The sequence below is a fragment of the Peromyscus leucopus genome, chromosome 1 (assembly GCF_004664715.2).
Source record: "Peromyscus leucopus breed LL Stock chromosome 1, UCI_PerLeu_2.1, whole genome shotgun sequence".
In the NCBI taxonomy this organism is placed as follows: domain Eukaryota; kingdom Metazoa; phylum Chordata; class Mammalia; order Rodentia; family Cricetidae; genus Peromyscus; species Peromyscus leucopus.
In genome coordinates, this window is record NC_051063.1 from 113,596,869 (window position 1) to 113,619,178 (window position 22,310).

A 22,310-nucleotide genomic window follows, 5' to 3' on the forward strand; every position below is an offset into this window, starting at 1 on the left:
AATGGATTAATTTAAGCTATAAGTACAGTTAGCAAGAAGCCTACCACGGCCATACAGTTTGTAAGCAATATAAGCCTCTGTGTTTACTTGGTTGGGTCTGAACAGCTGTGGGACTGGTGGGTAACAAAGATTTGTCCTGACTGTGGGCCAGGCAGGAAAACTCTAGCTACAAATGGTGCCCCATAACTAATTTTTTTAAAGTTAACTTAATATACTGTTCTTGTTTCTGCTGTAATTCATTACTATTACATCCAAACAGAGTATGTTAGGTATTTTTTAGGTAATTCTGAAAGCACACTGTTACAAAAATATAAAATTCCATCTCTCTGTCTCTCATTTTCTCTGTCTCTGTATCTCTCTGTCTCTCTGTTTCTCTGTCTCTGTATCTCTCTCTCTCTCTCTCTCTCTCTCTCTCTCTGTGTGTGTGTGTGTGTGTGTGTGTGTGTGTGTATCAGGTAATATGATTTTCACTGTATTGCTGCTTTTATAATTTATGATTTCCAGGCAGTTTCTGGATATTATTTCATAATAAAGGAGTAACTTATTCTTGCATAATCAATCCTCAGTGCCCCATTCCTTCCTTATCTCGCTACCTAGAATTCAAAATTCCTAAGCTCTGATAACCTGAGCAACACCTTTATATTCTGGATTTCTTCTTGGAAACAAAACAAAACATTTACAGACATACTTTGTAGTCAAGCAGGTACATACATGTAATAAAAAGTCAGAGATCTTGATGTGGTTCTTCTAAATTACAAAGATATAGGTACCAGATGCATATATTATCTTTGTAACTTGATTTAATTGTCATTATTTATGTAAGAAAGCCCTACTCAGCAACTGTTTATGTGATCTGTCCTATAGAATAGTAAGCTGTTTGGGGAGTTGAGGAGCATTGCGATACAAAAAGACCTTAGAAAAAGTTAGACATTGTGTAAACACAGATTTAAACAAAAAGGGTGATGACAGTTGAGATTTTCCCAATTCAAACAATTTTAGAAGAATTTTCCCAACATTCAGCCCTAACCTAGGTCTTAATCTCTAGCTTAGCATATGGTACAAAGGTTTTTCCTATCCACTCTCCATCTCCACTCCTGGCTATCTATCTATCTATCTATCTATCTATCTATCTATCTATCTATCTATCTATCTATCTATCCCTCTTATTGCCTAAAAACTAATTCAAGGCCTTCTTTCCCTCTGAAATGCACAACCAAAAGACACCTACCTGCATTTCATTCCTTTTGTTTTGGGTAAGTGGACAAGTATTAGAATGGTTTTTATAATTCAAGAAGCCAAGCCTCTTACATCCATAGGAGGAAGTAATGGTACACTTTTGAGAAACTGTATCAACTTGAATCTGAACAGCTTGTGCCAAATACAGTCTATGACATTTCCAAGTAAAATGATTGAAGATGTTTACCTAATCTACCTGATCATATTTCTCATGTGTAAAATGAATATAATTGGGCCAATGAGATGGCTCAAAGGGTAAAGACACTCACTGTCCAAATCTGAGGGTCTGTGTTCAATCCCTATAACCCAAATGAAGTTAAAGGAAAGAACCAGTTCCATAAAGTTGTGTAAATGGACCATGGCATACCATGGCATATACATCCCCATGCACACACATCATATATATATATATATATATATATATATATATATATATATGTGTGTGTGTGTGTGTGTGTGTGTGTGTGTGTGTAAATAATTAATGATTGATAATAAGTGAATATAAATATCAAAACCAAAATAAGTATAACTACCTGGGACATTGATTTGAGCATTAGATGTATACAATGAATTAAGCACTTAGGACACTTGTAATCCAGAGCACATATAAAATAAATGCCACTTTCTTAATTTACTTCCTTTACTACAAGCTCCTAAGGTAGCAAGAGGCCTTAAAGTTTGTGAAATTATACAGTACATACTGAAGATACTATTCTACAATTAATAGTATCATTTAACATTCTATATATTACTATAAGATATGAACTAACAATATTACTGTATTCATTACTGAGTCAAAAAAAAGTAATTACTAAAGAGAATTGGTAGTGCAGTGAAATCAAACAGGAATATCTATTGAAGCCAATCTCAGAAGACAGAAATGAAAAATGCCAAAAGCAAAAAAAAAAAAAAAACAGAAAATATGTCTTCAATTTCCATGAGTATTATGTAAAAGTTAACTTGTACTAAGACATTTTGAGACTTCTTTTTATAAAATGAGACTTTGTAGCTAGAAAACACAGTCACTCTGTGGGAGAAAAATAAAACTAATCAAGTATGGCTAACCAAAGTATCAAAAGGATGAAATATTTCTACAAGCAGACATCATTCAAACACACTGTCAAAATAGCATAACATTGTGATGTTATTATTGATTTTCACATTGCATTATTTATCTCAGATATTTGCAAAATCTATGAGGTCAGGACAGCCCCTATCCCCCCATTCTGGAGAACAGAGAGACTGAGAGTTTTAAAGGCTTGTTCTACTTCAATGCAAATTTTATTTGAAACCATAATGATTACAGAGGACACAGCAGATGACATGAGCAAAGAAAGGCAGCGGCACCTACACTATCAACCAGACTTCAGCTCCCCTGACTCTTCACCCAGCCTAAAGCCCATAGTCATCTACTGAAGGACCTTCTGCCAGCACTCTAGTTTCCCACTGAAACTTCTGCCAAGACATATGTATCAGTCCTGGATCCTGGAGAGCCTCCAGTTTCTGCTTCATTCCAGCTCTCAGGCTGTAGAGCAGAATCCCACAGACAAAAGCAGTACAGGGCTAGTTAGTGTGTTCTACAGACCATGACACAGCCGTGCCAGGAAGGTCACCTCGTCTCCCTCTTGGATCCACTCCCAATCCTGGTTAGCTGAGACCTCTTCTGAAATTCCCAGGCTCTTGCTCAGAAATCTTTCTCTTTACTCCATGTACCTCCTTGTTTCCTTATAGATCCACCAGGACACAAAACTACGTTATTGAATACTCCTGTCTGCCTGAATTTTAAAACCAGCCCTTGTCCTGATAGGCTGGTGACTTTAGATGCTATTTGATCTCTGTGAATTTTGGTTATTTTTTCTTATCATAAAAATTATGATATTAACCTCAAAGAATTATTTTGAAGTAAAATGTTTAGCAAAATCCCTCATTCAAAATAACTGTATTACTGTTGGTCCTGAATCCTCATCCTGACTACTTACTGTAGGGTTTGTCTCTCTTGTGAATACTGCTTGTGAACATTCAGGCTACTAGAAGTTTCACAGTGACTCTGAGGGTGTTTACACAGCTCCACTCATATTTTTATTTCCTATCTAGATGAGAAACTGAAGCCAAGAAAATTGTAGAGCAGTCCCCACAGTAGATCTGGTTTTGGAATGAAAGTCTTGCAATAAGCTGACACTGGGAAGTTTCTACCCCTCTCTTCCACTGTCTTCAGTGTCTTTGTCTTTGTGTCCCTATGGGGCCTGAACACACTGGAGAAAAATGTACTTAATCCAAACCCACAATTGCCTTATTACATCAGATGAATGAAGCATCCGTATGCTTACACTTACTGAGTCACCTTCCTTTTGCAGAAAAAAAGAATGTGTAGACTTTCTGAAAAGACAGTACGGTGCTGCCATTCACATTCACATTTGAGCAAAGCCACAAAAATGCTGAGGGAAATGGGTTTCACCCAGACAAGCAATAGGTGCAGAAGCCAGCGGCCCTGGAAATAAAAGAAGTAAGTGCTACCATTCAGATTTTCAAACCTTCTTCTGCAAATGATGGCTCCCTCAGTTCAACAAAGCTCCATTTCACAAAGTGGCATAGTGTGAATTGGAGTTTTCTCAAAACAGTAACATGATTAGGCACTCTAGTCTCAGAAGTTAAGGTTAAGGAGAGAAAAGTGTTTTAGCATGCAAATTTGATGAGATTAACAAATTATCCATGTGTTCAGCTTTGAAAATATTTGTAGAAGTTTAAAATAAGAAACGCTTTGAAAAGGAAGATCTATATGAACTCCTGAATCATAATTTTACCTACCCCCCATAGCTTAAAAACATGTTAAAACCAACATATCTATATATAAATAAGTATGTATGTATCTACATGTGTCTGTTTGTGTGTCTATGTGGAGGGGGAAAGTTAGTGGAGTATATCCATGAAATAATACACCATCCCATCATTTTTCCAAATGCTTTAGGTAATAGCAATAACAGTGCCCAATATTTTTTAGCAAAGACCATGCTAAATGCTTCTTTATCTTAACTTATAACCACATTTATTTCTTACAACATGTGTTTTAATAAACTGTAATCCCATATGCACATGGGGACTAATCTTTGGGAATTTATATAGTTTTCCGCATCCTCCTGCACCTGTAATGGGTTGGAATCAGTTTAAAATGTATCACTCCATTTTACAAGTCTACTTCTCTGTCTCTGTAATAAGCTATTTTCCCAAATGTCAATTCCTAAGCTTCCAGGAGTTGCAGAGTTTTTTGTTTATTTTTTATTGTTTATTTGTCTGTTGTTTTGTTTTGCTTTTTAATCCTGAAAATATTTTAAAATGGAAATAACATTTCACTTCAGATTACAATATTCAGAGTTAGGCAGACATGAGTTTGAGTGCATTTTCCCCCACTAATGTTTGGAATGTTATTTGATTCCTGAACCTTCAATTCTACATTCATAAGATGGGACAAGCATCTATATAGTCATCCTTTATATACACAGAAAATAATCAGTAGTGCTTATTATATGCCAGTTACCATGTAGAACATTAGTGTAGAGGGATACAGCAATAAGTAGATGAGCCTAGACATCATGGAATGTACCTATATTTTGTATATGAAGCCCAGAATTCACAGAAGAATGGCTTTAAGATGTCCAGGTATTTTAATGTTCAAATGGCTTGACTGCTATTGATCAGAGTTTTTTCTGTGTAACTAATACAATGATTTTCTTAATTTCACTTTCTTATTTCTCTACTTGATCCTTCTAGGTAGAAGCCCTGCTCAATCTTAATCTACAGGTAATGGCTGGCTTATTCTCCTATATGTATGCTATTTATTTAAGGAGATATGTGAGCACACATATGAGCACTTTCATTTCTAGAAAGGATGTGAGGTGACTTGTCAGTTAAATTAAGAACCTTTCAGCTGGCTGCTCTTAGCAACAGTCTTTAACAGTTCTGCCTACTTGGCCAGAATTGTTTCTTTAAGGGAATCAAACGTTCAAAGCACTTTAGTGAGCAAATGGAAAATAAATGACTTTTAACTGGACTTAAATTCAGAAGCCCTTTCACAGGAGTTGGTGGGTCTACTTGAAATAGAGAAGATGGTGATGCTGCAAACTTGCTACAAGATGTGATATTTCAATGCTCCTTTCCTTGCATCATTTTGTTACTACATACCTAAACAAACCCAAGAGACTATATCACAAAGGTGCCAGTGTCCTGTGGGATAGCTACACCAGGACTTCATCTTAGAAAGAAAAAGGCAAAGTCTCAAAAGTCCACCTGCAAATCATTCCATTCTATTAACAACAGTGAATAATATCTAGATTCTAAGGTTGTCACAGAGATTGAAGCTGGTATCAGCTTACTAGCAGCAAAACCAAAGCAACTCTATTTGCACTGCTGAATATCTATAAATAGCTTTAATGTATTTAGACAATCTCCTCAAATATGTGTTATTGTGAAGGCTATACTTACAGTCATCCATATGTCCACTCATCCCCCCACTAAGTACCAATTGACTTCTAGGTCTCAGTCCAAAACTGAAAGTTCATTTACTGTTTATTAAGTATCTCATTGTTGTTGATAATTTCATAAAGTGGAGTCAAAGAGAAATTAAATGTCTAAAACTGAAATATAATGAGCATCATTATGAAGAACAGGGAGGGGTATATGGGAAGGTTTGGAGAAACATGGAAGGTAAAAAAGAAATGATAGAATCTTATTGTAATCTCAAAAAGGAAAAGAAAAACGTAGGATATGTTCTTCTTTGAAATAAATGCTTACTTTAAAATAAAATTACATAAACCCATTATTTATCTATAAGCATAATAGATTGAGTAGGTAATATGAAGTCATCAAGTTAGTACATATGTGTTCAAGTGATATACCAGACTCCTTTGTTGATTATATTGTCTTAAGCCTTGTGACATTTAAGGGTAATTTGAAAGAAAAAAATTTCATGACTCCATGGGAACAGAAAGGATCTGGTGGCCAGGGAAGCCTTCTGGGGGATATGACACAAAATGATTGCTTAAGGATAAGCATGCATAATAATAACATTCTTTGGTCTCCCTCTTTGGGAAAGGTCCATAACATTGTTCGGCGTAGGACAAATGTAGAAGGGGATAAATGTTTATTTGTTAAATAAACTCATAATGTTCTTACTAGCAAGTGGCATTTTATATGCAAATTAAAAACAATACAAGGTGGCAGAAGACAAAAAGCCAAATGAATTTATACAAAGTTTGGGGGCTCTAAGTAGCTAGATAGTAGGCAATAAAAGGACTTCACACTGCCATTATGTCAAGGTCACTTATTTGATAATAATAAGCACACATTTGGCACATGAGCTATCTCAATGATATTTTACAAATGCCATATCAAAACACCTTTACAGAAAATATCACAATTTAATAGTTTGATTAAATGGAATTTACTCTATTATATATACCAAGGATTTTTAAAAACACCATTGCCTTTGTGCATAGTGGCAGATCTTCAAGGTAGTCCCAAAATTTTGGCAAATTTGCTTCTCCAGACACAAAGTAAGAAAATGACCTTGAAATTTAAATAGTCAGAGTTATAATCCAACAAAAGCTGATTGCTGGAAGTGGATTTATGTCCACTCATTAACTCTTAATTTTCTAAATATTTAGCTACATCAGAATAGAATTTGCCATGTTTTTTTCTTAGCTGATTCAGAGGGAGTAGTTAAGAAAAACAGCATTAATTAAATGAAGGAAGACAATTTAGCCCAGCAATTGTAAATGGAATTCTATTCTTTTTTAAAGTAGATGTTTTCTTTAAAGATCTTTAAAAATGAAATATATACCAATGTCAGATATTTATTCAAAATTGGAGAGCATTGTGATACGATAAAGTAACATAACATGGGGGCTATTTTTTATTTTTGTCAGAAAATTAAGGAATTTTCATGCTGGATCTATAGGAATGTACTCCACCCAAAAAAAGTGTAATAGTATCCAAAAGCATCTAAAACCAAGCTAAAATTAGCTATATATTGATTGTTAGTAGAAAGCTGATTTAACTTAGAATTACTTTATATGATTGTGCTCTGCCTCCTATGAATGCAAGGATACCTAAAATTTGAACCATTTTTACAAATAGTTACAACTTTTCATTTAAAGATTTTGGATCTACAAATCCCTGTAGGAGAAAGGAGAAGGATTTGGGCACAAGCAGATTCTTGTTAAGTCTCTTGGCTTGACACTACAAGTATAAACGACTAATAAAGGAGAGATACCCATACTTGATTTGATTAAAATAAAAAGTTACCATACAGGCTTTGGATTTCTGAAGTATGTTAAGAGGGGCTGGAGAGATAATGGCTTAGTCAGTACAGTTCTTGATATGCAAGCATGAGGACCTGAGTTCAGATCTCTAACGCCCATGTAAAAAGCTAGGCACATATCTTGAATCTAAGTTCTGAGGGGTGGAGACAAAAGAACCTCTTGAGTCCAGTGGCCAGTCAGTTTTTCAAATCAATGTGCATCAAGTTCAGTGAGATATCCTATTTCAAAACAATAAAGTGAAAAGCAATACAGGAAGATACCTGGCATTGATCTCTGGTCTCCACATACATGTGTGTACACATGCAGATGTGCACTCATCCACATAAATATGTGTACACATGCATGCATGCATGCACACACATACAATAATAACAACAAAATAAAAAAATAAGGAAGAGAAAGGCAGCTATGCCTCCAGCTGCATGGACAATATATTCTCAATTCTGTCTATTCAAGGGACACAGCAGACATTGTATTATCATGACAAGTGCTACCTGAAGAAGGCTAGAAACCAGAGGAGAAAGGGATCCATAACCTGAATTCATTCTCTTTCTGCTTCTGTTCTCTGAAGTACTCATCTGTCTTCATTACAGAGGTGCAACTTTACTTGAAAGAAACATGTGTTATCACAGCTGTTCTTAGCAGAGGTGTTTGCTTTTTATGCATTTTCTGAGGGTCCTGCACCAGGCAATCTCTGCCCCTTCAGATTCAGGCAGATAACACTCACTTGTTTGATCACATAAAAGAGTATTAAGGGACAAGCCACAAGCAAGGGTTCCTCACACTGTCCTTGTCATTATCCCAGAAGTATCCTGGCACAGTACTCTGTAAGAATAGTTAGACGTTAAAAAATGCTTAATGCTTGACAAACAAGGAAAAGAGACTTTGCAGCAGCTCAGAATTGGAATCTAGGATTTCATTATTAGGGCCACCACCATGTTTCTGACTTTGGCCTACGTTAATAGGATCAAATATATACATATATGAAAATGTCACAATGAAACCCATTATCATGTATCATTACTACATGCCAAAAACCAAAATTATGTACAAATAGAAAAAGGGCATTTTGAAATATCTGGTATAGCCCCTCATTATCACTTATTTGGTAATCTAAACAACATTTATGGGAAAATGGACTGATGCTTAAACATCTTTAGTGAAGAGAATTTTCAACTCATGTTCTTTACTTTCCATATGTCGACTCCACTGAGTTGCTGTTGAGGGTCATAAGATAAACTTGTTTCAAACTGGTATCTATATATTAATGATAGACAACATTTGAAAATATGAATAAGATCATGATGGGGATTCTTTTTAGTGAGTCAAAAAAATTACAAAGACACACCGCTGTCGATAAGGACCTGTCAGCATTTTCATTATCAAACCTTTTCCTACCCTCCAGCTTGAGAGACCAACCATAGCAATTTACTGGGGAAATAGCTCCAATAAAGGACAACGTACAAGTCGCAAGCATAAAGAGAAAATGCTTTCATTTTACAGAACTCAAGAAAAGTTTCTTTGAGAATGTGGCAGCCTGAAGAATTCTTAGGTTTATTTATTTGGGGTGACCATTTGACCTTCAAAGTAAAGAAAAAAAAGGTTCACTGGTATTTAAAAAAAAAAATCCCAAGCATCATATTTTAGGAAATAAGTTATATACTTGGATACCCTTGGGCAACAGTAGCTCTACTAACAAGAATTATAATAACACATGTTTTCTGAGTCTGTGTGCCCATGAAAGGTACTCTTAGGACTGGAATCATCATCTTGGACTCTCAGATGAAGGAATGGAGGAAAAGAACATTGATCCAGAACTAATCAAAATGGGTAAAACAGGATTTGTTACTGATAGGCTAAATGAAAGTACTTGGTGATACCTCAGGGAAGGTAGATTCACTAGAGACAATATTTAGTCTGATGTAGCTGGAAATTTTCCTGTGTCATGGCCAGCCAGCTGTTGAAACAAATCTCTCCCCTTTGTGTCCCCCAAATAAACACATAGAGGCTTATATTAATTATGAACTGGATGACCTATGGTTCAATTTCTTGCTAGCTAGCTTGTATATCTTAAATTAGCCCATAACTATTAATCTGTATATTGCCACATATTCCATGGCTTTACTTGCGGGCCATTACATGCTGCTCCCTGGACAGCGGGCTGTCTTCTCTCTGCTCTCTTTTCTTTTCTCCTATCTCTCCAGTTAGAATGTCCCACCTAACCTTATTCTGCCTTACCATTGGACAAACATCTTTATTTATCAACCAATCAGAGCAACATATTTTCACACCATACAGAAAGACATTCCCCCATCAGTCTGGTTCTCAGGATGAGCTCTCTTCTTCCCTGCTACTGAGTCTTACATGTAACGATAGAAAGGATCTTTTTTCTGGGTGGTTTCAATACTATGCAAATGTAAATAAAAGTAACAGGAAGGAATGTCATCTGAGGGACTGAGAGAAAGAAAATAATATTTCTTTATCTAATGAAAACTGCATAGCAGACATTGTAGTGGTTGTCTTATTTGGTTGGTGTAATGAGCTAAATACACCTGCTCCATTGAATAGAGAAGGGAACTGAAGCTCCAGGGTGAAAGAATTCCCCCCCAAGGTCATAAAGCTAATGCTTCAGTCACACCATTTTTAATACCACTCTTGCTTTCTACCTCTCTGTTTGCCTGCCCAAGAGCACACTCAGGTTTCAGAAGCACCCAGAGTATTTGCGCTTGGTACGGTCAGCAGGGTAGAGCATAATATAACATACCACTTCTTTCTCTGTACCCTCTTCTACCTAATAAATGGTCATACATTCTAGTCATGCCTCTATATTCTGATGTTTTATTCTTTTGACATTTCTCCACCACACACAGAAAAAGAAAGAAAAACAAGGTGTTGGGACATAGTGATTGATGATAGATTTGAAACCCACACCAAACTGTTTTTCTTTGTGATACAAAGATGATTTAGAAAGGCCAAATAAAGTTTATTTTCAAAGGGCTTTCTATAACTCCATCAAAAGCTACCAGTGATTCTTTTGTCCCCTTATTGCTTATTGCTGGCAGAAGAGATTGCCATCCTAGCAGAGTAAAAGAGTAAACACAGAATATAAACTATTCACAGAGCTTCAGTTAATATTAGTTAAGCATATGAAGAGATAATATCAGAGGGGAAGATTAACATCCCCTGAAAGTACATATTCTAAGTAAGGTGTAGATTAATTTATTTTAAGGTTCTGGAAAACTAGTGTGCAAATGGTGGTTATATACCAAGAGTTAGTTCAACTCTCTCTGCTGTTTGTTTGATTTGCTTATTGTTTTTTGTTTTTCATGTGTGTTTCTTAGTACAAACTGAAAGGGTCCTTAGACAAGGTCTATGCATTATTGTGACTGATTGATTACTCTAAGATGCCTATTGTAAAGCTAAGCATAGCAGATTGTCAAAGAACAATTAGAAACAAATTGTTGGGCAAGTGGATTCACATTCCTCCAAGTGGAGAATGTTAAAATAAATTATAATTAAGGATGTAAATCCATGGGGGGGAAAGTATGTGGCCCCTACTCTTAACTAGCTAGTCAATTGGCACATTAATGGTTGTCATATTATTTGAGACCTTGTGAAAATGGCATCACTATCTAGGGTTACATTACTGGTAACTTCAAATGTAAGGCACTAATACTGTTAATCCCAGATTGTCATGTCAATGACAATGAAACAGACCAACATTTTAGATATTTTAACTATTTCTTGTGTTGTCAAGAGATGAAATGATTTAAACCACCTCAGAATCTTGAACAAAGAGTTTACAAAAGTAATGCAATGGAAGCATCCTCAAAATAACATTTTATATTAATAAACATGCTAACATATGTTGATGTTTAAAAAATATTTTGTTATTTATAGTTTTCAGAAGTTATTACTTGAACACTTTTATTGTTTGACTTAATCATTTAAACTTTTATTAGAAAAATATCATTCTATATCCATCAACATTACAATAGACAATGTGTTAAGTCTGACAAGAACATTCAGACATGTAAAATGTAAGTAATGTAGCTTTGATTGAAATATACTGTGCTACAGTGAGATTTGTGACTAATCTGTGATTTATAACAAAGTGAAAACATCCATGATGTTAAGAGATTATAACCGTCATTGCAACAATTTCCTTATGGTACAGAGATTCTATTGCATGTATGATCCATTAGTCTTCTCTGCAAATAAGAGTAAATTATTGATGGTGCTATGTACAGATATCTCTTGCCAGATGCCTGCCATAAGTCAGAGTTCCATCTAAATCTATCCATTCAGTGATCTTGTTTTGTGTATGTGTTTATGAATGAGCACATACACTATATATATATATATATATATATATATATATATATATATCACAAAGGCTTCAGAATCAAGAGAGATTATGGTATAAATTTCAACATGAAAGCATGCAGGCTTAAACCCAAGAAAAGCTAATGTTTCACTCCAGAAAAGACCAACAGTCAAAGCAGTCAGCCAGGGAGAATTCCCTTTCTGTTCTATTCAGGTCCAACATCAAGGAAAGTAAAATGCTCTATTTACACAGTTTACCAAATCAAATTTTTGTCTCATCCAGAAACAGCTGGTAGATATTCACAAGGCAGTGCTTGACTAAGTATCTGGTTATTTCATGGCCTAGTCAGGTTGCCCCATAAAATTAACCTCCACACAAGAGAACTACAGCAAAAGGACTTAGTCTGTGTTTCAGACAACATGATCCCTAGAAAGGAAGAAAATGAATATAACATAAAGGTGAACTCTTTGAGATGCCAATGGTAACAAAACGTATACTATTTTCCATTTCTATTCACTGAGCATCTATTATCATATTTATTAACACTCACTCATTTATTTTATAAATATTTATTGACTGACTTACAAAAATGCACAGTTCATTTTATTCCCTCCTTTAGTTGCTATTTTAATAAAATGAAAATAATATATTGCTCATAGGAAATAGAATTTACAACTGGATAGCATAATTGAGGTGTGAGCTGTATTAGTTGCCAGAAGTATTTCATAAGAGACCATGAGTAATTTAGTTCAGAAAGAATCAAGTAATTTTACATTCAGGACTTCAGAACATTACCTAAAAATCCCTAAGCAAATATGAGGCAAAGGCTTTATCTATCAGCTTTTACAGGATCCTGAATTCTCACTCAACATTCCTTTTCCATAAGCACATTTTAATGGCAGAATAATCATCTACCATCCTTATTTATTTAATCTTTGGGGCTTTCTTCCAGAATTTAACATGAATCATCAAATGTTTAAAAGACCTTGAACCAGCATGTATACCTGTCACAGGAGACAAATCCCAAGCAGCGTGCTTGTGGTACCCTCAGCACCTGCTTCAGCTTTTAGCTCATTTTTCACTTTCTCTTTCTAGGTCAGGTTTAATCTAGGATTTTGGAGATATGATTTACAAAAACTTCTAGATTCCCCATCCTGTACCATTAAAATACTTTAATAATGTACTGGTAAGTTCAGATATGTCTCTTTAACAGACATAAATTTCCATGTACCTGACTGAAGTATTTTGTAGATTATCTGCACCTTTTCTAACAGTAAGCAGAGTGGTTTTGATAAAAATAGAAGACAAATGTATTGAATATTTATCACATACCTGGCAATGTGCTAAATGCTTTCATTGTGATATCTCACATAACCCTGTAACAGCCAGAAGGGTGCTATTTTCTCTGCTTCTCACTGATGAAATGTGTCACTTCTTTTCCCTTTCCTTACCTGGAGTCCCAGAACTTCCAGCTTACATTTAGGAGTCATGACATAGAAAGAATCACACTGAATTAGAAATGGGAAGACCTGGTTATAGCTATGACTGGGACCTGCTGAGTGACCTTGAGTAGGGCACCTCCTGTCTACATGATTTAGTAACCTCGTGTGGAAAATGAGAGCATGGGTACTGTGAAAAATGATGTGTTGAATCAAACTCCTCTCAAAAGAAAAAGGTTTAGCTACTTCTTACACTCTAAGACTGAGTCCTCTGGAGAGTGTGCCTTGAATTCAAATTTACATATGTTCCCAGAAAGACAGGAGACTTACTTATATTTTAAATTCACTTGGAGAGAATTTGGTAGCTGAAACGCTACTGTAGCTATTCTGGACATTACAAAGGCTCTAAATCTAAAGTAATTACATTACATTCAACTTTTAGCTCTGCCATCCAGGCGCCATGTGACTTTCTGGATGTGTTTTAAAGTTTTAAACTATGTGCAGCTCACTTCCCTGACAATAACATGAAGTCACTATTGTATACATCTCAAAGGGTCATTGTAAAGACTAATCTAGGTGACATTTGTAAAGTGTCTAGCACAGTGTCTAGAACATGGTAGAATCTCTCTCTCAATCTCTCTCTCTCTCTCTCTCTCTCTCTCTCTCTCTCTCTCTCTCTCTCTCTCTCTCTTCCTGTGTGTGTGTGTGTGTGTGTGTGTGAGAACAATAATGAAACAATGTCTACATATTGTAAATATCTGTCTCTTTAATGTACTCAATTTGAACATTTGGGAGTTTTTCAATATTAGACATTCTGAAGTTGAGATACACCAATATTGTCAGGGTGCTCACATTAACTTTAAGTCTAACAATGTTTTAAACCTATTTGTATAAGGATTAGAAAGGTTATCTCTTATTTACAAATTCATAAACTTGAAGGAAATATTAAGCCTGGAGAAAGTTTTAAATACAAAGTAATTTGTGGCAGTGCAAATTCATAAGTCACCTTTAAAATAAATATGGCAATAGCCATTTTAAAGCATCACAAATTTGAAAAATAATGTCTTTTCTTATTCTATCCAAGGGAAATAATTTCAAATCTAAAAAAAGACATATTCCCTGGAATGAATGTTTTATTTTTGGTAGTAGCAAATTTGTGGAGGGCCTAAATAGCTAAATGTAAGTGTGCCTAACTTATACAGCTATTAAAATATGTCTGCAAAGCTCAATGTCCATTTAAAACATACAAGTGCAAACTTATTGAATACACATACACTTCTTTCTGAGATAGGCTCTCACTGTGTGGTCTAGGCTGGCCTCATAATAAAGCCTCTGATTGCCTCAAACTTGTAGTCCTCTTGCCTCATCTTCCTGAGTCCTCAGAGTACAGCTGTGCACATATATTTAAAAATAAGCTAGACACAGACCAGTGAAAACAAAATAGTACTGAGAATCTGGGAAAACATACACTAAAATTATTAACAATTGTATCTCTACACTATTGGGATTCTAAAGTCTATCTAAAGTTTATTCTCATTTTCTATTTTTGTTTCATCTAACTTGCTTAAATTAACACAGATTAATATTAAAAACAAAGAAAACATCAAAATAGCTGAACTTTGCAGTATTCAAACTATTCAAACTACTTGGAGAAAAATTATCATTCCAATAACAAAAATATATACAGGGATATGGGAGTTTGGAATGCCCTGGGAAAATCATTCATTTATGAACAATCATGGCTTGATTTAAATAAATATGCAAGAGTGTGTTTAAATGAATAAGCAAGAGTAAACAAGTCCACTTCTATAGAATAAAATGAGCTGAAACATAAGATCTGGTCTGGGAGTAACAGAAAAAACCCAGGGCTGGTGGAGGAACTGTCCACCAGGGAAGTGCTGATACATCCTTCTGATCTTGGGTGTGTTTAAGAGCACCCTCTTGAGGTTGGGAATTTACAACCCACTTCTTCCTCTTTCTCCTCATCTTTCATTTCCCCCACCATCATCTTGCTCTATTTTGCTTCATTCCCTGGCTCACTTGTGCTTCCCTGAACACTATGGCAACTGGAATAATAACAATTGTAAAGCACCCAAGATAGTGCTTAAGGTGGTCAGCTAAATTCTTTCTCTCCTCTCCTGAGTTCATTAGAGCTTGGCCTTCTCTCTTTCCTATTTCTTCTTTTCCTGCTTTCTCCATCTCAACACATTTTGTGTTCTCTTCTTTTCTTTGTGAGAATCACTATATAGAAAAAAAGGAAAGTTTCTCTACACCACATGAAGCTTAGAAGTTCTTGGAGGTATAGTTTATAAAATGTCTGTAAAAATTATTGTAAAAAATATGGCCTATATGATTTTGAAATATTTTCCACAATTTTTCTCTATTTAATACATCAAATATGACATAAAAGCCAAATGTTTCAGCCCAGTAGTTAATGTCATGGCTTAATAGTTTGAGTTGTTCTAATAACAAGTGAATATTGGTGGGAAAATTAAGGTGCCCTAAAACTTGACCTGTCCATTTTTAATTAAATAGATTTATGATGTGCAATATATTTGGTTAAGCAAAGTTACTACTATGAATGCATTAAAGTATATATCATCTTATAGTAGTGTGTGTGTGTGTGTGTGTGTGTGTGTGTGTGTGTGTGTACATGTCAGAGTACTTCAAGGGATGACTTGGTGTGATGACACACACCTGTAAATCCCAACACTCTGGAGGCAGAAGCAAATTATTGCAAGTTCAAAGACAGCCTTGCTACATAGCAATTTCAAGTCTAGCCTGGGATATACAGTAAGACAAAGTCTTAAAAAACTAAAATAAGAAACTAAAAATTCAAATGTTAATTTTAAAATATCATATACACATATATGTATGCAAATCACAAATTGTTTATCCATTTACTTGGTTTAGTTTGTTACTGCATCTTGGCTCTTCTGAATAATGCATAAAGAACATGAGATTGGGCTATTCCAAGAGATTCTGATTTCATTTTCTTATATATATATATATATATGGAGAAGCTTCATATTCTTTTCCCAATTTAACATTCCTATCTTCAATGTATGTGTATAAGGGTCCCCTTTCCACATTCTCACCAGCATTTGTAATCTCTTGTCTTTTTAATAGTAAATGTCCTAACTGGCATGAAGTAGTATTTCACTGTACCTTTTATCTGCACTTTCCTAATGGGATATTATGTTGAAGACCTTTCAATATATCACCATTGGAAATTTTTCAAAGAAGTTCATTCAGATCTGTCAGCTATTTTTAGAATGAATCATATTTCAATTACATCTTTTTTTAACTTCATAAAGCACAATAAACAGGAAGCAAATAGTGTAAGAATAATCTTAGAATGATAGGAGAGATATCAAATACTCTGTGTTTACTGTGTCACTTGCTTTTGAAATTGTAGAGACTAGAAAGAAGAAAATGAAAGGAGAGGGTCAAGAGTGCTTAACACTCTTTCAATACAGGTACAGACAAGTTGAAGGAAAGGAAACTATACAGGTTGGTCCTTAGGATTACATGCATCATTTAAGTCATTTAAGTGGGAGCCTGTTTTATGATGACACATGAGCTTTTACAAGAGGGACAAAACTTTTAGAAATATTTCTTTTCCATGGAAGTTCATTCCCATGAACACTGCTGTGTGGTGATAGCAACGGACTGAGAAAACAGAGGATCCATCTAAGGGAGAAAACAGGCAAAGGGTGCTCTAGTTTCTCCGGTGAGACTCTACAGACACATTATTGTAGATATTCTGGAAGGTAGGAAAGGTAGCCAATGGTATCATTCCTATATTTCAATGTGTAATGTCTAGCACAGTACCTGAAATAGAGCCTAATGCAGTCCTAAGTTATAGTTACCTAAACCAACTGATAGCATGCAGAAAAGAGGGCTCTAGAGAGATAAAATAAAACATGCTAGGGGTCCTATTTTGATGATCAAATTATTTAGCATCTTACAAATCATTACGTCTTAGTAAGGTATTAAGAAGACTTTGCACACTATTTTTAAGGTGACAATGTGGTCTAAACAAATAGGGTTTTAGGCCTTTCCATGTTAAGTATCTTCCAGGAAAGAAAATAAATATACATCCTAATCTTATTTTCACATACCCTAGATAATATTGAGATGAACACAAGTTTCTGGAAACTCCTAATTAGCATGTATTTAAATTCCACTTTCACTGCTTAAAAATTCAACTGGAATAGTTTTTATGTATTTTCCTTAAATCAATATTGTAAGTAAGGTAGTTATATTCTGTATCTTTAACTTTGAAACCATAGAGAACAAGAGTTGGTATTTGTTGCATGCTGAGTATTTGATAACTGAATGAAATTATGATATTGGGGTGTTATTAATTTTAATTACTTCATTTTGTGAGTGTTCTATCAACATGTAAGTAGTCCCTACATGTGAACAGTTAGCCTAGAATAGTATACTTGGGAAAATACAATGTTCCAGCTCACAGCCAAGGAAGACATGAAAAGAACACCTGTACAGTGGAAGTGTTTCCTCCTAGAAGGTCTGAGCATTGCTCTTGGGGAAGCTAGTAAAATAGCCAAAGCCATATGAAAGCACCATTCACCTGATGAATACATGCATATTAAGCACCACATGAATCTTACTTAACTTTCTTTTGCATTGATGATATAGGAATATGTAAACCTGTACTTATCACTGTGGTCATGTTATCTGAGAAAACTGAGACTTGAGAAATCATATACATATTAAATGTGAAGCCTACATTCAAAACCCCACTGTTTTGTTTTTCACACTGTATTGTGTCATTATCTGTTAGATGATGTTGAAAAACTTCGCTGTGGAAAGCAAGTGTACAAAGTACTAGTGATCTTTCTGTATTTAAGACTCGAAGATGGAACTCTTACATTCACCAGTACATAATTAATCACCTTAGAAGTATAGCTAGACTGCATTATTATAATATAATATAGGACTTTTGAGAATTATCGTATTCAAATAATTGACAATATAGAATGGGGTAGACTCTCTAAAAGTATAGTTTGTTTTCACAGAATTAATTTATTTTCAAAGGACAAAATCAACTTGATTTAGATGGTTTACTCTATTGACATGAATAGAGTCAAAATGAACTTGTTAAACAAGGACACCAAAAGAAATAGAACCAAAACAAAGTTAAATTAATGTAATTGCTCATCCTCTTTAAAAGGTGATGATAATTAAATGATTTCTTCCAATATGGCTTGAAAATTAGGGAAAACATAACAGCATAAAAGAAACTTCGTCAATTAGGATCTACAGTCAATAGTCCTCATATCAATAGCTTATCATATTAGATTATTTTATCTTGTGCTTAATTTCCCTCAACAAATATTTCACATTTCTTTGTTAATAAGCATTTAGCACTGCAGAGCCAGTCTCATAAGCTCACAGATAATGGATTTCAAACAGTACCCAGTGCTAATATGCTAGTATATGTAGAGTTTGCAGAGAGAGGGGCGAGGAGCACACAAAGCAGTGATAAGTTGTGGGGGGGGGGCGGCAAACTAGTTAGAGAGCTGTTCTCTCACACATCTTGTCAGTAATAAACACACAAACCCTCCATGACCTAAGACTTATTTGAGGTTTTTCAAAAAAAAAGATCCACATCACCATTTAATGCAGATCCTGGACTTGTTATATACACTAAAGACCATAATAATAATTGGCATTCATTTCACTCTTAAAGTCTTTTATACAAGATTATATCTGAGAATGTTGCAAGTCTGGGGGTCTCAGAAATTCCCTCACCCACATTTTTCCTTTCCTATCAAAAAAGTTCCAAGAAAATACTAGAGTCTCTAGCCACTCAGTGTAAGGGTTAACTCTCATTTTTTCTGTTATGACTGCTTCCTGTGAGCCTTATGCCCCATGAAGTGGAGTGTGTGTTTCACTAACTTTACTGTTTTTAACACCTGTCCCATTCAGTCTCTGTTGATATCCTTCAGAACAGTGGATATCACGTGGTGGTTTGCATTCACTTACAGGTGTGCACTTTTGCTTTCTTCAAATAAAGTACTTCCACTCTCACCTACACATTCCTTTAGACAATCTTCATAGCAACCTGCAAGAAGTAATTTCTAGAAACAGCTGAATAAACCCACCAAGTTGTCGCTTAAGCTCATCACCCTGAGGAGCAAAGAACAGGTACTGAGACCACTCATGAGCAACAACTTCTCAAACAGCAAGTTTGGATAGCTCCCACCACAGCCAACAAGAAAGCTCAAATAAATCCTTTCAGTCCTGGACTGAACCATTTCAAAACCAGTTAAAATTCATTTCCTTCTGACACTGAGCATCCTTACAAAACTCTGGGATAGGGCCGTTATTTGCTGCAAACTTCATGAAGTACTGCGCCGTGTCACCTCTTCCTAAGCATTTGGCTTGCTGATTTCAAATGGATCGCATAAAAGCGAAGACAATCTCATGACTGAGGACTACATGTATATATCTCTAGAATTCCTGCCTAAAGTAGCCATAAGCCCTTCACCTTTGGAAACGCTCATTGCAAACCAAGCTGCTCTGTTTTATCTGGAGAACTTCTATGATCCCTGCTACCCTAGCCCGTGGTCCTGCTCCAGTCTAAGGCTTTCTAGCACGCAAACCAGCGCCCAGGAGCTAGTCACTAGCTAAAGGCAGGAAGAAATCCGAAGCACAGAGACAACTAAGGCGCCCTCTTTTCAGGAGCGCTTGCAGCTTCTATGTGCTCCATACAGGGTCCTGTCACCGCCTAGCTATCATGCCAACATGGTCCGCTGGAAAATCATTGGACTCTCGGGGCTCGAAACCCCAGCTAGCTCCGAGAATGGACAGCGCAGTTCTGTCCGTCACCCAACAGGCAGACACATAAACAAACAACAAAAGAAATTGTTTGCTCTCCCCAGGGAGGTCAGCATGCATTAAAATAAGACACAAACCCCTCATCCTACCTTGCATCCAAACATCAACGACAAAGTGTTGTTGGTGCAAGCAACTTTGCAGTGGCAAATCATTGGTGTAAAACAGTCAGGGTCCTTAAGAACAGGGGACATTCCTTTCAGCTGCGGCAGTGGCAGCTCGCTGGGGGACCCGAACTCGGAGCTCACCCAGCGTTCGGAGCGACAGCCTAGACAGTCTAGACCAAGCGGCAGCTGTGATCGCTGCCCCCCGCGCTGGGTGCAGCCATCCCCAGCCTAGGTGCTAGCGCGGCTGGCCGCAAGTACAGCGCCTCTCTGGGTCTGTCTTCCAGGGGGGACGGGGAGTGGGGGAAGGGACAGAGAGCAAAGAAGAGTTCCCCACTATAAGGAAATTGAGGGAGGTAAAATAAATAAATATATAAATAAATAAATAAAAATAAAAGAAAGCAAGGCGCTTTGAGGAGGGTTCAAAGGAGGTGGGGCAATATTAGCATGTAAAAGGATGTGCCCGCCTACTCGCCCCAGTCACACTAGATTGTCAAGCAAGCTGAAGGGGGCTGAGATTATTCCCTCTGAAGGAAATTTTAAAAAAGAAGAAAGAAAGAAAAAAAGCCATAATGCAGTTCCCAATTTGGTAAGAAGCCAGTGGCTGGCTGCTGCAATCCAGAGTCACCGTGGGGAGCGCTGGCCCAGAGAGGTGGGAGGGAGGGGCGGGGAGAGGGAGGGAGCGGCACATGCTGCTTGCCAGCCTGGTGGCTCGCCGGGAGCCACCAAGAACTCCCTGACTTCGGTGAGAGGGCCATCCCCAAAGGATGTGACCCCGAGACCACACAGGACCCTATGACTATTGCAGCTTCAGGGTGGACAACCTCAAAGGCTGAGTTGCTGGGAAGAGGACAGCGCCCAGCAGTGAAGGGACTGTCCTCCCCACCCCCATAGAAGAGCTGATAGGGGAAGGGGGAGGGGACAGTGGCCCGCAAAGAGATCTAGTGTAGCATTAGGTTCCAAAAGATTTTGCTAGTTAATGCCTTCTGGGTCAGCGAGTCCACTCGCTCCCTGGGTTGTAAAAGGGACCTCAGAACCAAGCCTTTATCTGATGATGACGTTTTTCTCAAATTTAAAAGGGAAGGACATTCTGCCCTCCCCCCATCTCGGTCTCTTAGAGGCTCCCAGAAGCCACTGAAGTGTCTGTGCTGTTCTAGAAGTATGAATGAGAAGACCAATAGATGCGTTATTGTTTGGGCTGGTTTTGTTTTGTTTTTATAACTGAGTCTGTGAAAACTGCAAAAAGACTTTAAGTTAGCAAGCAGCTTACACAGCTGCAAGAGAGCTTAGTGAAGATTTTTAGAAAGTGATAAAAAAAAAAGTGTAAGGGGCAGGAAGTGGGTAAATGTAGAACTGTCTGAGTGCCACCTGGGTGCCTGGCACCATTCCTCACAGATGGCGGATAGAAAGAGCAAGAAGATGGCAGGTTTGGAGTAAGAAGGACCCGGGGCTGTGTATGAGGTTCTAAGTCATGGAAGGTCTGAGTGCCTTGTTTGTCTATTGATATGTATCGTGACAATAGAGACAGATGGGGGAACAAGGTAAACAGCTGGCCATCTACTCCTGGGCTAAGCCTCAGCCTCAGCACAGGGCAGCAGCAGCTCTGTTCTCCTCTTCTAAACCTTATGTTGGGTCTTACAGAACAGTCTCTCTTTCTCCTGCCATACAAAGGTAGGTTCCAAGAAAACTGATGAGAGGTAGTTAAAAAAATCAGCTTCTGATGACCCCAGGAACTTCTCCAGATTTACAGGGTTACAGCAAGAACAAAAGAACAAACAAAACCCAGAAGTTATTAGGCTAAATGGAACATCTCATAAGCCATCATTTGCCACCCCCTATTTAAAACAACTCATGTTCCTCTCAGAAGTTATTGTACACTAAACTCCATAGAATTCTTTGAATAGTAACAAAAAACACTAATTTTTCCCATCCAACATTACATTCTCATTCCTTAGGAAAGGAAGATGTCAAGAAAGACATATTTGTAATCATCCCCCAATCTCTGTAAGGGGACTCTGAGTTC

General features: G+C 36.7%; 1 protein-coding gene across 9 annotated transcripts in view; it reads right to left on the minus strand.

Moving 5' to 3' along the window:
• Nucleotides 1-22,310, minus strand: part of Dlg2 (discs large MAGUK scaffold protein 2) — a 1,876,145-nt gene that overhangs the window by 1,138,904 nt on the left and 714,931 nt on the right. For 2 of the 9 annotated variants that reach the window (XM_037206971.1, XM_037206947.1), the window contains exon 1: nt 20,276-20,654. The exons of 6 other annotated variants lie outside the window; for them this stretch is intronic. In XM_037206971.1, coding sequence (XP_037062866.1) covers nt 20,276-20,377 — 102 coding nt within the window. In that variant the 5' untranslated portion in view covers nt 20,378-20,654. Of the gene's footprint in view, nt 1-20,275; nt 20,655-22,310 lie in introns of those variants that run through there. One more of the 9 variants, XM_037207017.1, reaches the window with a different exon arrangement.